Source organism: Mustela lutreola, chromosome 1, assembly GCF_030435805.1.
Source record: "Mustela lutreola isolate mMusLut2 chromosome 1, mMusLut2.pri, whole genome shotgun sequence".
NCBI classification, from domain to species: domain Eukaryota; kingdom Metazoa; phylum Chordata; class Mammalia; order Carnivora; family Mustelidae; genus Mustela; species Mustela lutreola.
This window is the reverse complement of record NC_081290.1, coordinates 101,553,561-101,568,615: the sequence shown is the minus strand read 5'-3', so window position 1 is coordinate 101,568,615 and position 15,055 is coordinate 101,553,561. Positions and strand designations below refer to the sequence as shown.

At 42.9% G+C, this 15,055-nt stretch overlaps 1 protein-coding gene across 1 annotated transcript in view; it reads right to left on the bottom strand.

Annotated features, from left to right (window-relative positions):
- Positions 1-15,055, bottom strand: part of PAPSS1 (3'-phosphoadenosine 5'-phosphosulfate synthase 1) — a 101,018-nt gene that overhangs the window by 64,298 nt on the left and 21,665 nt on the right. The window contains exons 4-5 of the mRNA XM_059171434.1: positions 9,302-9,440; positions 4,404-4,522 (exon numbers count right to left, since the gene is read on the bottom strand). Of these exons, the coding sequence (XP_059027417.1) occupies positions 4,404-4,522; positions 9,302-9,440 (258 nt within the window). The remainder of the gene's footprint in view (positions 1-4,403; positions 4,523-9,301; positions 9,441-15,055) is intronic.

Sequence of the window (15,055 nt, the reverse complement as noted above, 5' to 3'; positions counted from 1 at the left end):
AATTGTAAACATTCCTGAGCCCATCACAGAGCTGAGGCCCTAACACAGTGCCTAGAACTGCTTCCAAAGATTGACAAGTCCCCAGCAAAAAAGGCAAGACCCATAAACATGCCCCTCAGGAGCACATGGGAGGAAGAGGTGACTGCAATAAAAGCAGGAAAGAAAAAAGTAGCTAACTGTTTTTAGCATTCTTCAAGGCCAAATGAGGACTAGTGATAGGTTTGCATACCTGGGAACCACAGATGCCAGGAGTTCTACACTCACAAGCAGGTCTACCAGCATGCTTGGAATAAAGATTAGAAGGTCTCACAACTAGAGAGCTCCCCTTGGTGGCACACAGGCACAAAATTCTGTCCACAATCCCTGGATCACTGTCTCATGCCACACAAAGGCCTGCAGCTAATAGGGAAGGGAGGGAAACCCTCCCAGGGTCCACTGTTTCTGAAAAAGGAGTAGAGATAAAAATGGCCAACTAAAGGGATGTGGAGGAAATTCTCCTGGCCCAAGATATCCTGGATTGATACAAACCAGCAATCTGCTATTCCATGGGACTAAGACCTCCCAGGCTCAAAGCAGAGGTTGGCTACCATGCAGGAAGAGGAAACGACACTGACAAAGACCCATCTAAGACCCCGGAGTATAGATCCTACTTAAGAGTGAGGCTGGATCAGCAGACTCGAGAACCACCACTGCTCCCCCATCGTGAGCCTAGCACTGAGTTCTGAGCAATAGCGTAACTCTCTTTCCACTGAGAAAGGAGTGACAGCATGTAGGGAGACCCCTTCTGAGATGCAGGCATCCAGGGAATGTTGAAAGTTCAAAGTGGAGCAGAAACACTAAGAAAGACCCTGTAGGAGGCAAGATCCCAGACTAGGCACAAGGTAGGGTAGTCTACCGCTAGAGAAATTTGAAGCTGGTAGTTCATAATGAATAACTACAGAATAAAGAAACCCACTCCATCTAAGCTACTAACTAAATTAACTCAATATACTATACTATATACACACTATGCAGTGTGACAGAAAAAGAATATAAACGCCCAGAGCATAGACATTATTTCCCTCAATCTCTACTATGCTTCCACACACAATGTCAAGCATTCAATAAAAAATTACGATATGCCAAAAAGAACAAGAAAAGTCAGCAATAAGAGATATAGCAAGATCCAGAAATGACCCAGTGGCTGGAACTACCAGGTATGACTTTATAGTTACTATATTAAAGGATCTAGTGCAAAAGTGGACAGTGTGTGAACAGAAAATTTCAATAGAGAGATGTACACTCTATTTGAAAAAATGATGCAATTTTTGTAATGATTATCAGTTTAACGATTTTAAGTGCAAATCAATATATTACACATAACTGAGGAATGACTAAGCTTGAAAATGAGTAAAAATTATTAAAACTAAAAAATTAACATGAAAAGAGTGAGAAGGGCACCTGGGCGGCACAGTTAGTTGAGCATTCAACTCTTGGTTTTGGCTCAGGTGTGATCTCAGGGTCATGAGATCGAGTCCCACATTGGGCTCCAGACACAGTGCAGGGTTTCTATCTCCCTCTCCTTCTGCCCCTGTCTTCCCCCCACCCCACTCTCTTTCTCTCTCGAAGGTAAACAAATCTTTAGGAGGAATAAAAGAGTGAAAGAACAGAGCACTTAAAAGCACTTAAAAGATGGTCTAACAAACATCTAACTAAAATCCCAGAAAGAGAAAGAATAGGGCAAAATAATATCTGAAGAGGTAATGGCCAAGAGTTTTCAAAACCTAATAAAAGAGGGGCGCCTGGGTGGCTCAGTGGTTTAAGCCGCTGTCTTCAGCTCAGGTCATAATCTCAGGGTCCTGGGATCAAGCCTCACATCAGGCTCTCTGCTCAGCGGGGAGCCTGCTTCCCCCACTCTCTCTGCCTGCCTCTCTGCCTACTTGTGATCTCTCTTTATCAAATAAATAAATAAATAAATCTTAAAAAAAAAAAAAAAGAACTAATAAAAAAACCAAAAGCCAAAGAACCCTAAACTGAAAGAAAAAAAAACCTAAAAATACTGAAAACCTTAGACACAACGTACTAAAATCACTAAAAACTAAGGAATAAGAGAAAAATCTTGAATTGAGGCACAAATAAAAAGAAACATTACAGGGAGAGGAGTCAAGAAAAGCACTGCATCAGACTTTTCATCAGAAACACTGCAAATCAGAAGACCATGGAGCACCATCTTTAAAGAACCAAAAGAAAAAAAACCTGTCAATCCAGAATACTATGGCCAGTGAAAATATCTTTTTAAAATGACCAAGGGGGGCGCCTGGGTGGCTCAGTGGGTTAAGCCGCTGCCTTCGGCTCAGGTCATGATCTCAGGGTCCTGGGATCGAGGCCCGCATCGGGCTCTCTGCTCAGCAGGGAGCCTGCTTCCCTCTCTCTCTCTCTGCCTGCCTCTCCATCTACTTGTGATTTCTCTCTGTCAAATAAATAAATAAAATCTTTAAAAAAAAATAAATAAAAAAAAAATAAAATGACCAAGGGGTGCCTGGGTGGCTCAGTCAGTTGGGTATCCAACTCTTGACTTCAGCTCAAGTTATGATCTCAGGGTCATGGGATCAGGCCTTGCATTGGGCTCCACGCTTAGAGTCTGCTTGTGCCCCTCCCTCTTCTCCTCTTTGTGCTCGAACTCATGCTCTCTCTTTCTCTCAAATAAATCAAATCTTTAAAAAAAAAAAAAAAGAGCAAACATGAGAAAGATCGGATATAAATCCTTTCTAACTCACTCTTCTGTGCATCCCAGAGTGCTATGCACATGCTGAAACCATGTTTCCTTTTTTTAAGGCTTTATTTATTTATTTGACACAGAGAGAGAGAGCACAAGCAAGGGGAGCAGCAGAGGGAGAGGGAGAAGCAGGCTCCCCGCTGAACAGGGAGCTCAATGTGGGGCTCAATCCCAGGATCATGACCTGAGCCAAAGGCAGACACTTAACTGACTGAGCCACCCAGGAGCCCTTGAAACCATGCTTCTAACACAATTTCTAGCAGCTGCATGCTCTTATTCCTATTTCCATCACCTACAATGTAAACCCTACAGGACAGAGACACACCTGGTTTAATCTTTGTACTACCAGTGCCTAGGACTATGACGAACTACAGCAAACATCTGACTGCTGATGCTAAAAGAATAGTTAATGAGTAGAGGGAAGCCACAGGCACAGCAGCAAGATCGAGAAGCTCCAGAGCCCAGAAGCTGGGTAACAGGAAACCCAGATGGCTAAAAGACAAGCATAAAACCTCCCAGGATAGGGCCTCATGAACCTGCAACAGCACAGTTGCACATCTAAAGGAACACATCAGAGCAGTGCTGTGACACATCATTTCACTTATGCAGCTAAAATGTTTAGATAAGCGAGGACTCACATTAGGAAAGTGAGTCCCAGGTTAATTATCTGGCAGAATTTTACAACATGAAAAAATGCTAAGGCTACACATTTTTAATACACTCAGACGTAGGTAATTTTTTTAAGTTACCTTATATACCTTATATACCTTGTATGTCTGATATACCCAGTAAGAGATACTACACAAAAGAGGTTTATGGTAAAGGGACTGTAAAAATCAAGGGGGTTCAGATGCCACAGGCCACAGAGGACAAAATGGGACACAGTGATGCATCACTGTCTGCGTACCACTACATCAGCAGTCCCTGCACAGCACTATGCAGCAAAGGTGAGGACATCCTGACCAGGGAAGGGGATCACTACGGACACCCACACAGAGGCCAGACCCTCCCTAAGTAAACTGCGTGATCCTCTGTTGGGACCAGGGAAGATAGGAACAGGAAAGAAAAGAAAGAGTTTCTAAAAACTGAAACTGGACTAAACCCTGAGAGAATCATGGACATCCTGGAGGGCCTAAGTACTTGGGAAAATAGCCAGCATCTTTATGCTTCCATATGCCCACGAACCAGAGAAAGATCTTTATGCTCTGGAACATTTCCCTTCCTAAAACTCAACCATCCTTATCATCGTGTTGCACCAGGAAAATCCAGGCACTCTCTAAGAGACTAGGAGAATTGGCTACATTATGTACCTCAACTTAAATACAATAATGTCAAGGTGTAGAGCTGAATAATCACGGCTGAATGTACAGGTATCTGTGTGGTAAAGTTACTGCTAGAATAAATAAAAGAGCCTCTGGTTCTCAAGCTGCCTGTGCTCCACACTAACCAGGATATTTCGTGCATTGTATGCACCGGTGCCCCCACGACACCTAACACAGGGACACACACACACTCAGGAAACCGTCAGTACCACCAGAACCTGAAACACAAATGGTACTCCTTATCACCACCACCTGTTCTTTCAGAAGAGGAAGAGTACAAAACAAATACACTTCTTCTGAGGACTCCCTCTTTGACCTTCTCCTACCCGCTCCTGCAGAAGCTCCACCACCTGCTGGACGCAGTCGTTCACATCACAGGAGTCTGTCTTCAGCACCAATTCAGGAGCCTCTGGCTTTTCATACTCAGAATCGATTCCAGTGAAACCTGCAAAAGGACCGGATGAGAGAAGCAGGTGGAAATTAAGACAGGCTTATTTCTTCAGTCCAGGTCTTTGCTGTGTCAGGTTCGTATTTATGCTGTCCTTTTGGAGTTCTCGGGTTACGGTACTAAAACTTCTTTCTTGGGAAGATTTCTGATTAAACTTCCATTTCTCCTTTAAATACACACAGTCCATTCTCATTCGCAGTTCAATAATGTTGCACAGACACTAAATTAGTGAATCTGCAATCGCAGGCTCCTAGGGGAAACATGGGGTTAGGCTCCTGCAAGCCTCAGTCATCACAAAATTTGTTGACCCTTCTTTGTGGTACAAAAGCTGAAACATGAAGGCCGAGTATCGCGTTGCTCAGCCTCAGCTGGGCACCATCCTTGGGGTGGCTATAACTTTTCCCACTCTGCAAGTCTCCACAACTGACTGCCAAAGCACCGCTGAGTACTGATGTGGGGGCTAAAAAACTTTAGCGAGTAGGGGCACTGGGTGGCTTAGTGGGTTAAGCCTCTGCCTTTGGCTCAGGTCATGATCTCAGGGTCCTGGGACTAAACCCCACATTGGGCTTTCTGCTTCCCCCTGCCTCTCTGCCTACTTGTCATCTCTCTCTCTCTCTCTCTCTGCCAAATAAATAAATTAAATCTTTGAAAAGAAAAAAGAAAAAGAAGAAGAAGGGAAAAAAAAAGAACTTCAGTGAGTAGAAAAACATGCAAATATGGACTCTCTGGATGATGAGGACTGACTATGCTTTTTCTGTCATATTTTCTAAGTAAATGCCTGAAATGCCAACAGAGAAATATGAATGAGTACCAGGGGAACCAGAGCCTTTCAATTTCCCCAGGGAAATACAGGATATAGTACTTACCTCCTAAGCATAAGCCAAACTCAACAAGGTTTTCTTCCTCTCAATACAAAACTGACACACCAAAGTCTATCTGCCCATTATAGTCACAGGGGTTACCTACAGCCAAAATGAAGCCCTGCAGGCTTCCTCTGCCACCAGGATTACCTGTTCAGGAAAGACAAATTAACTACTACCAACTTTAGCAAAACATAAATAAGAACAGGAATCCTGATATATCACAAAATAGATCCCATAATGAAACATAATTAGTTTAGATACTAACCTCTATTTAGGTTTTCCCCTTATATACGTGTTACCAAGGAACTGTCAAGAAAGAATGCATGATGCTTGTCAGGAATGGGCCAGCTGAGCTGAACATATGCTGTTCCTATATTACACCTGTGATATCACCTCATGCATAAGTCACTTAAGACCTGTCTGCCTTGGAGGGCTTAGGTCAACCCTGGAGCAGAATGGAAAACATGAATTTAAAATCATTACTATTAAGAGAAACAGTCACCAAGAGAGTTCTAAAATATATACTCCAAGTCTATGGCCCATGTTATTTTTTTTCTATTTCATATTTCTAAGTATCACATAAAGTCCTGAATCCAAGAAGGAGATTTCTGCATTACCAATATTCCTAAGAGAGTCACAGTAAAATAGTAGGGGAAAAATAATTCTGGTAAAAACAAAATACTAATTTTGTTTTTTGGGTTTTTTTTTTCTGTGTAGAAAAAGTGTTGCAGGGAGAGCGGGGGTTAGAGGGAGAGAGAGAGTCTTAAGCAGACTCCCCACCCAGCATAGATTTCAATGCAAGGCTTGATCTCACCACCCTGAGATCATGATCTGAGCCAAAAACAAGACTTGGGCACTTAATCGAATGAGCCACCCAGGCAGACCTAAAACACTAGCTCTTAAGTTCTAATTCTCAAACACAGCTACACAATGGAATTGTCAGGTCCCATCCTCGTGACATTCTGATTTCACTTGTACAGCTTTGGCAACAGATTTTTTTTTTTTTTTTTAAGATTTTATTGAGGTGCCTGGATAGCTCAGTGGGTCAAAACCTCTGCCTTCGGTTCAGGTCATGATCCAGGGTCCTGGGATTGAGCCCCACATCAGGCTCTCTGCCTGCTTCCCCCTTTCTCTCTCTGCCTGCCTCTGCCTATTTGTGATCTCTATCAAATAAATAAAATCTTTAATAAATAAATAAATAAGATTTTATTTAGTCGACTGAGAGAGAAACAAGCAGGGGGAGTGGGAGAGGGTGAAGCAAGCCTCCCACTGAGCAGAGAGTCCGATGCGGGGCTGAATCCCAGGACCCTGGGATCATGACCTGAAGGTAGACACTTAACTACTGAGCCACCCAGGCACCCTGGGAACGGATTTTGAAACGTTCCCCCAGATAATGCTAATGTGCAGCAAAACCTGAAAACCACTGTGTTAGAAGACCTGGCTTAGCATTTTAAAAGTCCAGGAATTCCCTGCCTAGCTAATTTGTCCTGTAAGTGATTACAGTAAATGTACACTTAAGAACAACATTTATATTTAAGTAGATAATAACTACTAGAGTAGTAATCATGAAAATAATCTAGTATTAGAATGGCTGACCCGGGGATACATTTACAGTTTAGTAAATGTCACATAAAGACTTTTATAAGCCTGAGGTCTGTGAATGTATGCAATCTCTTCTGTCCTCAAACACTTACCACCACAGTTCCGAAACAGCATTGATAGGGAACTTTCAAGCACTATCTGACAATGAGTAATCGATTTTTTAAAACAAACAGCTCTATAATCAGAAACTCTAACACCACAGCAAACATAATGTTTTTACATATATATATATTATATATGTATATATAACATATATATATATATATGTTAACCTAAAGAACATTTTATTAATGTCTACTCAGAAGTTTTTTTGTTTGTTTTTTAGCGTTTATTTGAGAGAGAGAACTTGTGCATGCACGCACACAAACAGGGGTAGGGGCAGTGGGAGAGGGAAAGACTCCCCTAGCCGACTCCCACTGAGAGTAGAACCTGCCACCTGGCTCGATCCCAGGACCCTGAGATCAGGACCGGAGCCAAAACCAAGATCCGGATACTTAGCCTACAGAGCCACCTAGTCAGAGGAATTTACAAACACTTAGGAAAATAAACAAGTAACACAGAGAAAACTAAACTAATACACACACTCCCCAAAAGAGAACACAAATTGTAAATGACTCAGGTATTTTGCATGTGACCTCATTCATCTTTGCATCCCAGCACCAAATATATACCTCAGAAACAGAAAGCACTGACCAATGTGTGTTGAACATCCAATTTCCACTCCCTCTTCTCACGTATCCAACAAGCATTTTACTATGTGTGTGTCAGGTATTGGGCTTTGGGCCTCACACTGTGCTAAACTCTAATGACAGAAAAATATTCAAGATGTTACCCTGTTCTCAGTAGCTTATTCCAGAGCCAAAGAGACAAATCTACCCTCCTCACCAATCCACGTTTGCCAAAACAACAAAACCAAGTAAAATTAAAATAGGAGTTAGACTTCAGGATCCCAGACACACCACTTTGCTTCTCTCTGCCAAATCTCTACAGGGAAAAACTGAAGTGAAAGCTGGCCATTGACAAACAAGAGGTTGGTATCGATGATAAAAAAAAAAAAAAAAAAGCTGAAATGGTTCCCCTCCCAATGATGTCAATTATTCAGGTTAGGCAACCTGTTGAACCAAGAAAGAGCAGGCTTAATGGGTGAAAATGAGTCTCCAAGGTGGCACAACTGGATGTCAGCCTGGTCTAAGGAACCAGATTTTACCACAACAGGGGGCACTTGCCCCAGCCGCTAACGTGTCCCCAGGTCCAAATACAGAGCAGCCCAGAATAACAAGAATTGTCCTTCCTGTTCCACCTTCTCCTAGGCAACGCCAGAAGCTGAGTGATAAAATACCGAATTCACAAAGCCCAAGGAAGCTCCTGTGATCGCCCCAGGCTATCATACCCCGAATTGGGAAGGCATCAAAGTTACCTGCATGAATCACTGATCCCTACACAGTGGCTGACTGAGGAATTGATCCTTGATTTTTTTTAATACTGGCATGTCCTCTGTTAACAGCAGAACATAACTAATGTCCAAGAATGTCTAGAAGATTACTATGATCGGTATCAAAGGCCACAGCAGACAGGTTCTTAATGTCTCTTATGTACAAATGTTCACCACAGTTGAAACTCTAGAAGCAAATCATAAAACCTAAAAAGCAAGGTATCTCTATTTTGATGGAATCAGCAATATACTGATTCACCCTAATTCAACAATTGTACACAGGATGAATAAGGGACTATTCCAAGCACCATGAGGTAAATAAGAACAAGACACTGTCTTTGCTCTCAAGATGTTTATAATTCAAGCATCCTTCCTATTAGCTACGGAATTTCCTTCGTTTTCACTGGAACAAAAAGCAGAATGGACAGCAGCTAGCCACTGATATCCAGTCTAATGCTAGGCACCTAATTATATCAAGCAGGTTTCCAGCAGTCCCTGAGGTCCCAACCTTCTAAAACTCCATCTTGTGAGCAAGATTCCAATCTGATCAACAATACCCCCAAGTACATACAGTGTCAGGTAGTGCTGGTAGGTCTCAAAGACACAAGAGTGGAGCAAGACCCACTTTTTCTTCTCAAAGAGCTCCAAGTTGTTTGAATACTCCCAGTCTCTTTCTCAGTAAAGGTGATCAGTCTCAGATACGGTGGGATAAAATATGTAAGCAAAGGGACACGTGGCTGGCTCAGTCAGTAGAGTACACACACCTCTTGATTTTGGGATCAAGTTCAAGACCCACATTGGGTATAGGGATTACTTAAAAAATAAAACCATAAAAAAAAAAAGCAAGCAAAGAGAAACTAGAAAAAAAATAGTACTTACCTTTAATTTCTCCAGCCCGTGCTTTTTTGTAGAGTCCTTTGACATCCCTCTGTTCACAAACGTGCAGAGGGGCATCAACAAATACTTCAAAAAAAGGTAAACTTGCACCTTCATGAATTTGCCTTGCATTGTTGCGATCCTTAGAAAGAAGACATACGGCTGAATCAGTGGAAAACAAATACTAAACAGAACAGTTTATATTTTAAAGTATAAACTGAGGGGCACCTGGGGGTTCAGTCAGTTAAGTCTCCGACTTTGACTCTGGTCATGATCTCAGGGTCCTGGGATCCAGCCCCACATCGCACTCCATGCTCAGCAGGAAGTCTCAAGGATTCTCTCTCTCCCTCCGCCTCTTCCTCCACTCGGGCACACACTCTCAAATAAACAGAGAGAGGTGCTCTCTCTCAAATAAATAAATAAAATCTAAATCTATCTATCTATCTATCTATATATGTATATATATATAAATGTGTGTGTATGTGTGTGTGTGTAGGGAACCTGGGTGGCTCAGTCAGTTAAGTGTCTGCCTTCCACTCAGGTTATGGTCCTGGGGTCCTGGGATGGAGCCCCGCATCAGGCTCCCTGCTCAGTGGGGAGTCTGTTTCTCATTCTCTCTGCTTCTGCCCTTCCCCCTCACTGTGCTCTAAGTAAATAAATAAGATCAATAAGATCTTAAATATATATATACATATATATATGTATACATATAAAAATCCCGGAAATTCTTAGGTTAATATACCCTTTCTTTATAACAATTTTAAGGGGTATACTATTCTAAAAATCCAAGATATTGGGAAGTTCAGAAGGGAAAAAATAGATGTCCCATAAAAAACTTCACCAAGTTTTATGAGGAACCAAAGCCAAAGCCCAGCCCAAATGCAGAGGTAATCAGGCCTCTCTCTCATAACACGTTCAACCTCAGCCTGAGCTGACTTGAAAGCAACTTCACTTCCCAAGAAGTCCACTCAGAACTCTGAGGGGGGTTTATCCACTTGCCAAACATTAACTCCTGTGACCACTTCTTGTCTTGAGCATTCCCAAAACTTTACTTTTCTGCCCTACCCCTAAACCCCTAACTCTCTGGTGATCACGTGACTTCATTGCTCTGCCCTGTCCTCTGGTATAGTTCCCTTTTTATTTTTTTTTTAAAGATTTTATTTATTTCTTTGACACAGAGAGAGAGAGATCACAAGTAGGCAGAGCACACAGAGAGAGCGAGGGGGAAGCAGGCTCCCTGCTGAGCAGAGAGCCTGAAGTGAGCTTCGATCCCAGGACCCTGGGATCATGACCTGAGCTGAAGGCAGAGGCTTAACCCACTGAGCCACCCAGGCGCCCCTATAGTTCCCTTTTTAAGTCAACCTCTTCTTTCTGGTCTTAGCTAAAACCAAGTACCACACCCCCCTCCCCGCAGAGATCCACTGATTTTCTCACCTTCATACTCTGTACACAAGCAGGGCCAATGTTTCCAAAGTCCGCCCCCACCATTCCCATCATTTGACGCCCCCCAGCTCACTTTAGCATTCATTTCTTATGGTCCCTCTGACAAACCATGCCTACTTCCACTGTCACCACTCTCCTCTTCCTTATTTCAACAAGAAAATCCACAGGCACAAATGCTCTCTCTCTCTTCTCTGCCATGTAAGCCTGTCTATTTGCCCAGCTACCCTTGTCTCGCTCACTCCTGTCACTTCTCCCTTCATATTCCAGAGTCCCATCCCTCTAGCGGATCCTGCTCAACCCGTTATCCCTACTCCATCTGAAATCTTCAGCCTCTGCCCTCTCTGCCACCTTTTTCCTAGGGGCAATAAACATGTCACAAAAAACAAGTGAACTGGGCACCTGGGTGAGTCGCTTAAGCGTCTGCCTTTGGCTCAGGTCATGATCCAGGTGTCCCAGGACCCAGCCCAGCATAGGGCTCCGTGCTCAGCAGGGACTCTACTTCCCCCTTGGACCCACCCCCTTCTTATGTGCACACACACTCTCTCAAATAAATAAAATCTTAAAAAAAAAAAGAAGAAGAAAAGAAAGAAAAACAAGTGAACTAACAAATTACACAAAATCCCTTAATCATGCGTACTCTTCAGCCTTTAAATGACAGGACTTTCTGCTGCATTCCACATTACTAACCCTGTGTGTGGCAATGATGCTACCCCCTGATTATTCCTAATGCAGGCTCCCCAGCTCTTCCTACTTATCCCATCTCTTCAACACGGCTGTTGCCCACAGTCCATCAGGAGCCCACTGCTCACATTAAGTCCTTGAGCACTTTTCTCAGCAGCCCTCACAATGTCAACTACGACATAAACACCAACTCTTTTAAGTCTGAGCCCTGCCTTCTCTCCTGAAATTAAACACACATTTCCAACTTCCTCCTAAATACACCCACCTGGACACCCACAGCCACCTCAAACTTAGCACGTTCCTAACACAGTTCATTCTCTTTTCCCCCCAAGCTGGAATCCTGCCTATACTGCCCAAATCAAGGAAGGCAACATATTCATCCAGAAAAAAAGAGTTGATCTGGTTCCTTCCTTTGCCCCCCACTCTCCCACCCCCTGTGCATTCTGTCACAAAGTCCTTCAAATTTTGCCTCTAATTATTAGACCAACCCAATTTGCATTTCTTCCCTACTCCCTAGCTCAACCTCATTCCTCAACTGGTCAATTGCTACACCCTTTTAAAAGTGTGCTGGCTTCTAGCTTTGCTCTACTCAAAGCCAGACTCTAACACTGTACCCTAACCATATCACTAACTTTTCAGAGATTCCCCAAGACCATAAGGGTAAAACCCAAATTTCTTAGTGGGAGGCATCAGACTGCCTTTTTTCTTTCTTTCTTTTTAAAGATTTTATTTATCCATTTGACACATAGAGAGAGAGAGAGAGAGAGAGAGAGAGAGAGTAAAAGCAGGAACACAAGCAGGGGGAGTAGAAGAGGGAGAAGCAGTCTTCCTGTGGAGCAAGGAACCCAACATGGGGCTCGATCCCAGGACCCTGGGATCACAAACTGAGCCAAAGGCAGATGCTTAACAGCTGAGCCACACAGGCACCCCAGACATCAGGCCTTTCTATACCTGGCCCCACCATTCTCAGTCTTGCACTTAATGTTCTATTAATAATTAGTACCTGCCTGGTCTACCAGGTTGTTTGGGCCTTATGCCTTGGTCATCTGCCCTGCCAGAAACCCTCCACTGTTCTCTTCTGCATAAAGCAATGTGCTCCTCACAGGGACGCTCTGTGGTGAATTCCTCCAGGAATTCACAGGCCCAGAATGACTGAGGGCCCTTGATTCCTCTGGCTTCTCGGAGGACCCACTATATACCTGTCATAGATCTTATTCTGATATATTGGTTAACTCTTCATTAGCTTTACAACCACAGCATGTAGCAGAATGATTAAGTTGTGACCTTAACTGATTTCAACTGTCCTTTAAAATGCAGGTTTTTCCAAGTTTCTAGACATGGCTCTCTTCTCATTCTATATAACTACTCTATACTTAATTTCAACTAGGTTTCAATGAATAAAGTTAATGATTCCTAAATCTTTCTCAATTCTACACAGCTTTCCTGCACTCCAAGACTAATTTTCCAATGGCCCACTTAGATACGCCACTAGATTTCAAACCTAACCCACCTAGAATAAAATCATCATCTCCTCCCTCCCCATCCTGTATTTTCCACCTCAATCATTTCATCTTCTATTCAGAAAGAACCAGCCTTCATGTTCACCGCAAACTCAGCAATCAGCCAGGCATCATGTCCTTCTGATGCTATGGGCTCAAGAGCCCTCAAAATGCCCCATCTTTTCCATTCCCATTATTGCTGCTTGAATTCACTCCAAAAGCCTCCTCACTGGTCTCCTATCTCCAGGCCATGCTTATTCCGGGCTTCAAAGGCGACTTTACTAAAATGCAAGCCCAGTGATAGCATTCACTAGAACAATCTCAAACTGTTCAGTCCCCTGGGCAGCAAAGCTCTGAGCAGTGAAGGTTCATTATCGGACCTCTGCAAACCACTCTAGCTTCATCTCCCCTCACATTCATCCTGCACAGCAGTCATAACAAACTACCTATAGTTCCCCAAAAGACCAAACTCCCTGACATTTCGATCCTGCGGCAGACACTGCACTGTCTCTTCTGCCAGGGCAGTGTTCTCCCTCCCACCTCACTGGTATGCTCTGATTCCTTCCGGATTCATTTCAAGTGGCACCTCCTCAGTGATTCTTACACAGGACCTTCCACAGACATCGACCTCATCTCCTGCTGCAACACACTGCAACTGTTCCCATCTCTAGGCTCCCACCAGACTAGCTAGGAACCACCAGGTTTATTTTTAGAACCAAGATCCTCAAGTTCAATGGTGACATGGAATAATACACACATGCTATATTATATGGTCTGATATAAATATTACAGATTTTGACACATCCTAAGCAGAGGCCAAACCTCACTGTTAGTTAGCTTTCAGAGATGAGATCAACAAATTCTGCTCCATACTATGGAGACAAGAAGGCCAAAAAGCAGATCAGCATATGCTTTTAGAGACCAAGCTGACAGCTCTCCAAATCCTGTGTTACCCTCTCCTTTTCTAAGAGCTGCACAAATTCCCAGAAGTACAAAAGTATCAGTTACTTATATTACTCTGAAAACTGTGCATATCCAAGGATGCAAGAACTCAAACAACTATCATTCTTTTATATACTTCATAACCTGGTAACCTTTAAAAATGATACACTGACATTGTTTCCAATGTTTCAGGAAAATGAAAAGTAGTCCTCACAGGACCTTTTAGGATTCCTGCCATGGTTCAATTAAGTGAATTTTATAATTAATACTCCATTTGATACTTCCCTATAATTCTAATAGCTCATATTTTAGTGTTGCTTTTTAAAAAAAAAGTCCAAGTAGCCATGCAAATTCACAATACAGCACTAGAACCGTGCTATTATTTGTTATATTTACTGAATACTTACTACGCACCACACACTGTGCTGAGAGCTCTGGATGCATGACTTACCTAATCCTCAGAGCAACCCTATGAAGTAGGCATTATCTGAGCTTATGTAGGTCAAGTCAACTGGCCAAGGTCATAACAGTAACCAGCAGAGCTGAATTCCAGTCCACTGTTTCTGGCCCCAAAGCCTTTAGCCACATAGTAATTCACCTGTTCTTTCACATCTGAGCTAAGCTGTCATTTAATAAACACTAAGTATCTACTCTGTTCCACGAGCCCAACTTAACATCAAGATTACAAAGATAAGTAAGATGTGTTTCAGACTTCAAGCAGCCAGTGGGGTTTAGAGGTAACAAGGCATAGTGGGAGAGAACATGGATTCCAGCGACACTGTCTGGGTGCAAATCCTTGCTCTATCATGTACAATGTGTGACCCTGGGTAATTTACATCTGTCTCCTCACCACTGCCTTTTTTCTTTTTTTTAAGATTTTATTTATTTATTTATTTATTCATTTATTTGAGAGACAGGGTGAGTGAACAAGGGGAGGGGCAGATGGGGAGGGAGAAGAGACTCTCAAGCAGACTCCATGCTGAGTGCAGAGCCTCAGGTGGGGCTGGATCTTAGGACCGACCTCAGACAAAACCAAGAGTCAGACACTTCACTGATTGAGCCACCCAGGCACCCCACATCTGCCTTCTCCATTGGCTGATGAGCACTAAATCGATTATATCCTAGTATCTAGTTGGTATTCAATAAATGTTAACTGTTATGATTTTTATTACTACTACTACTATTACAGCTG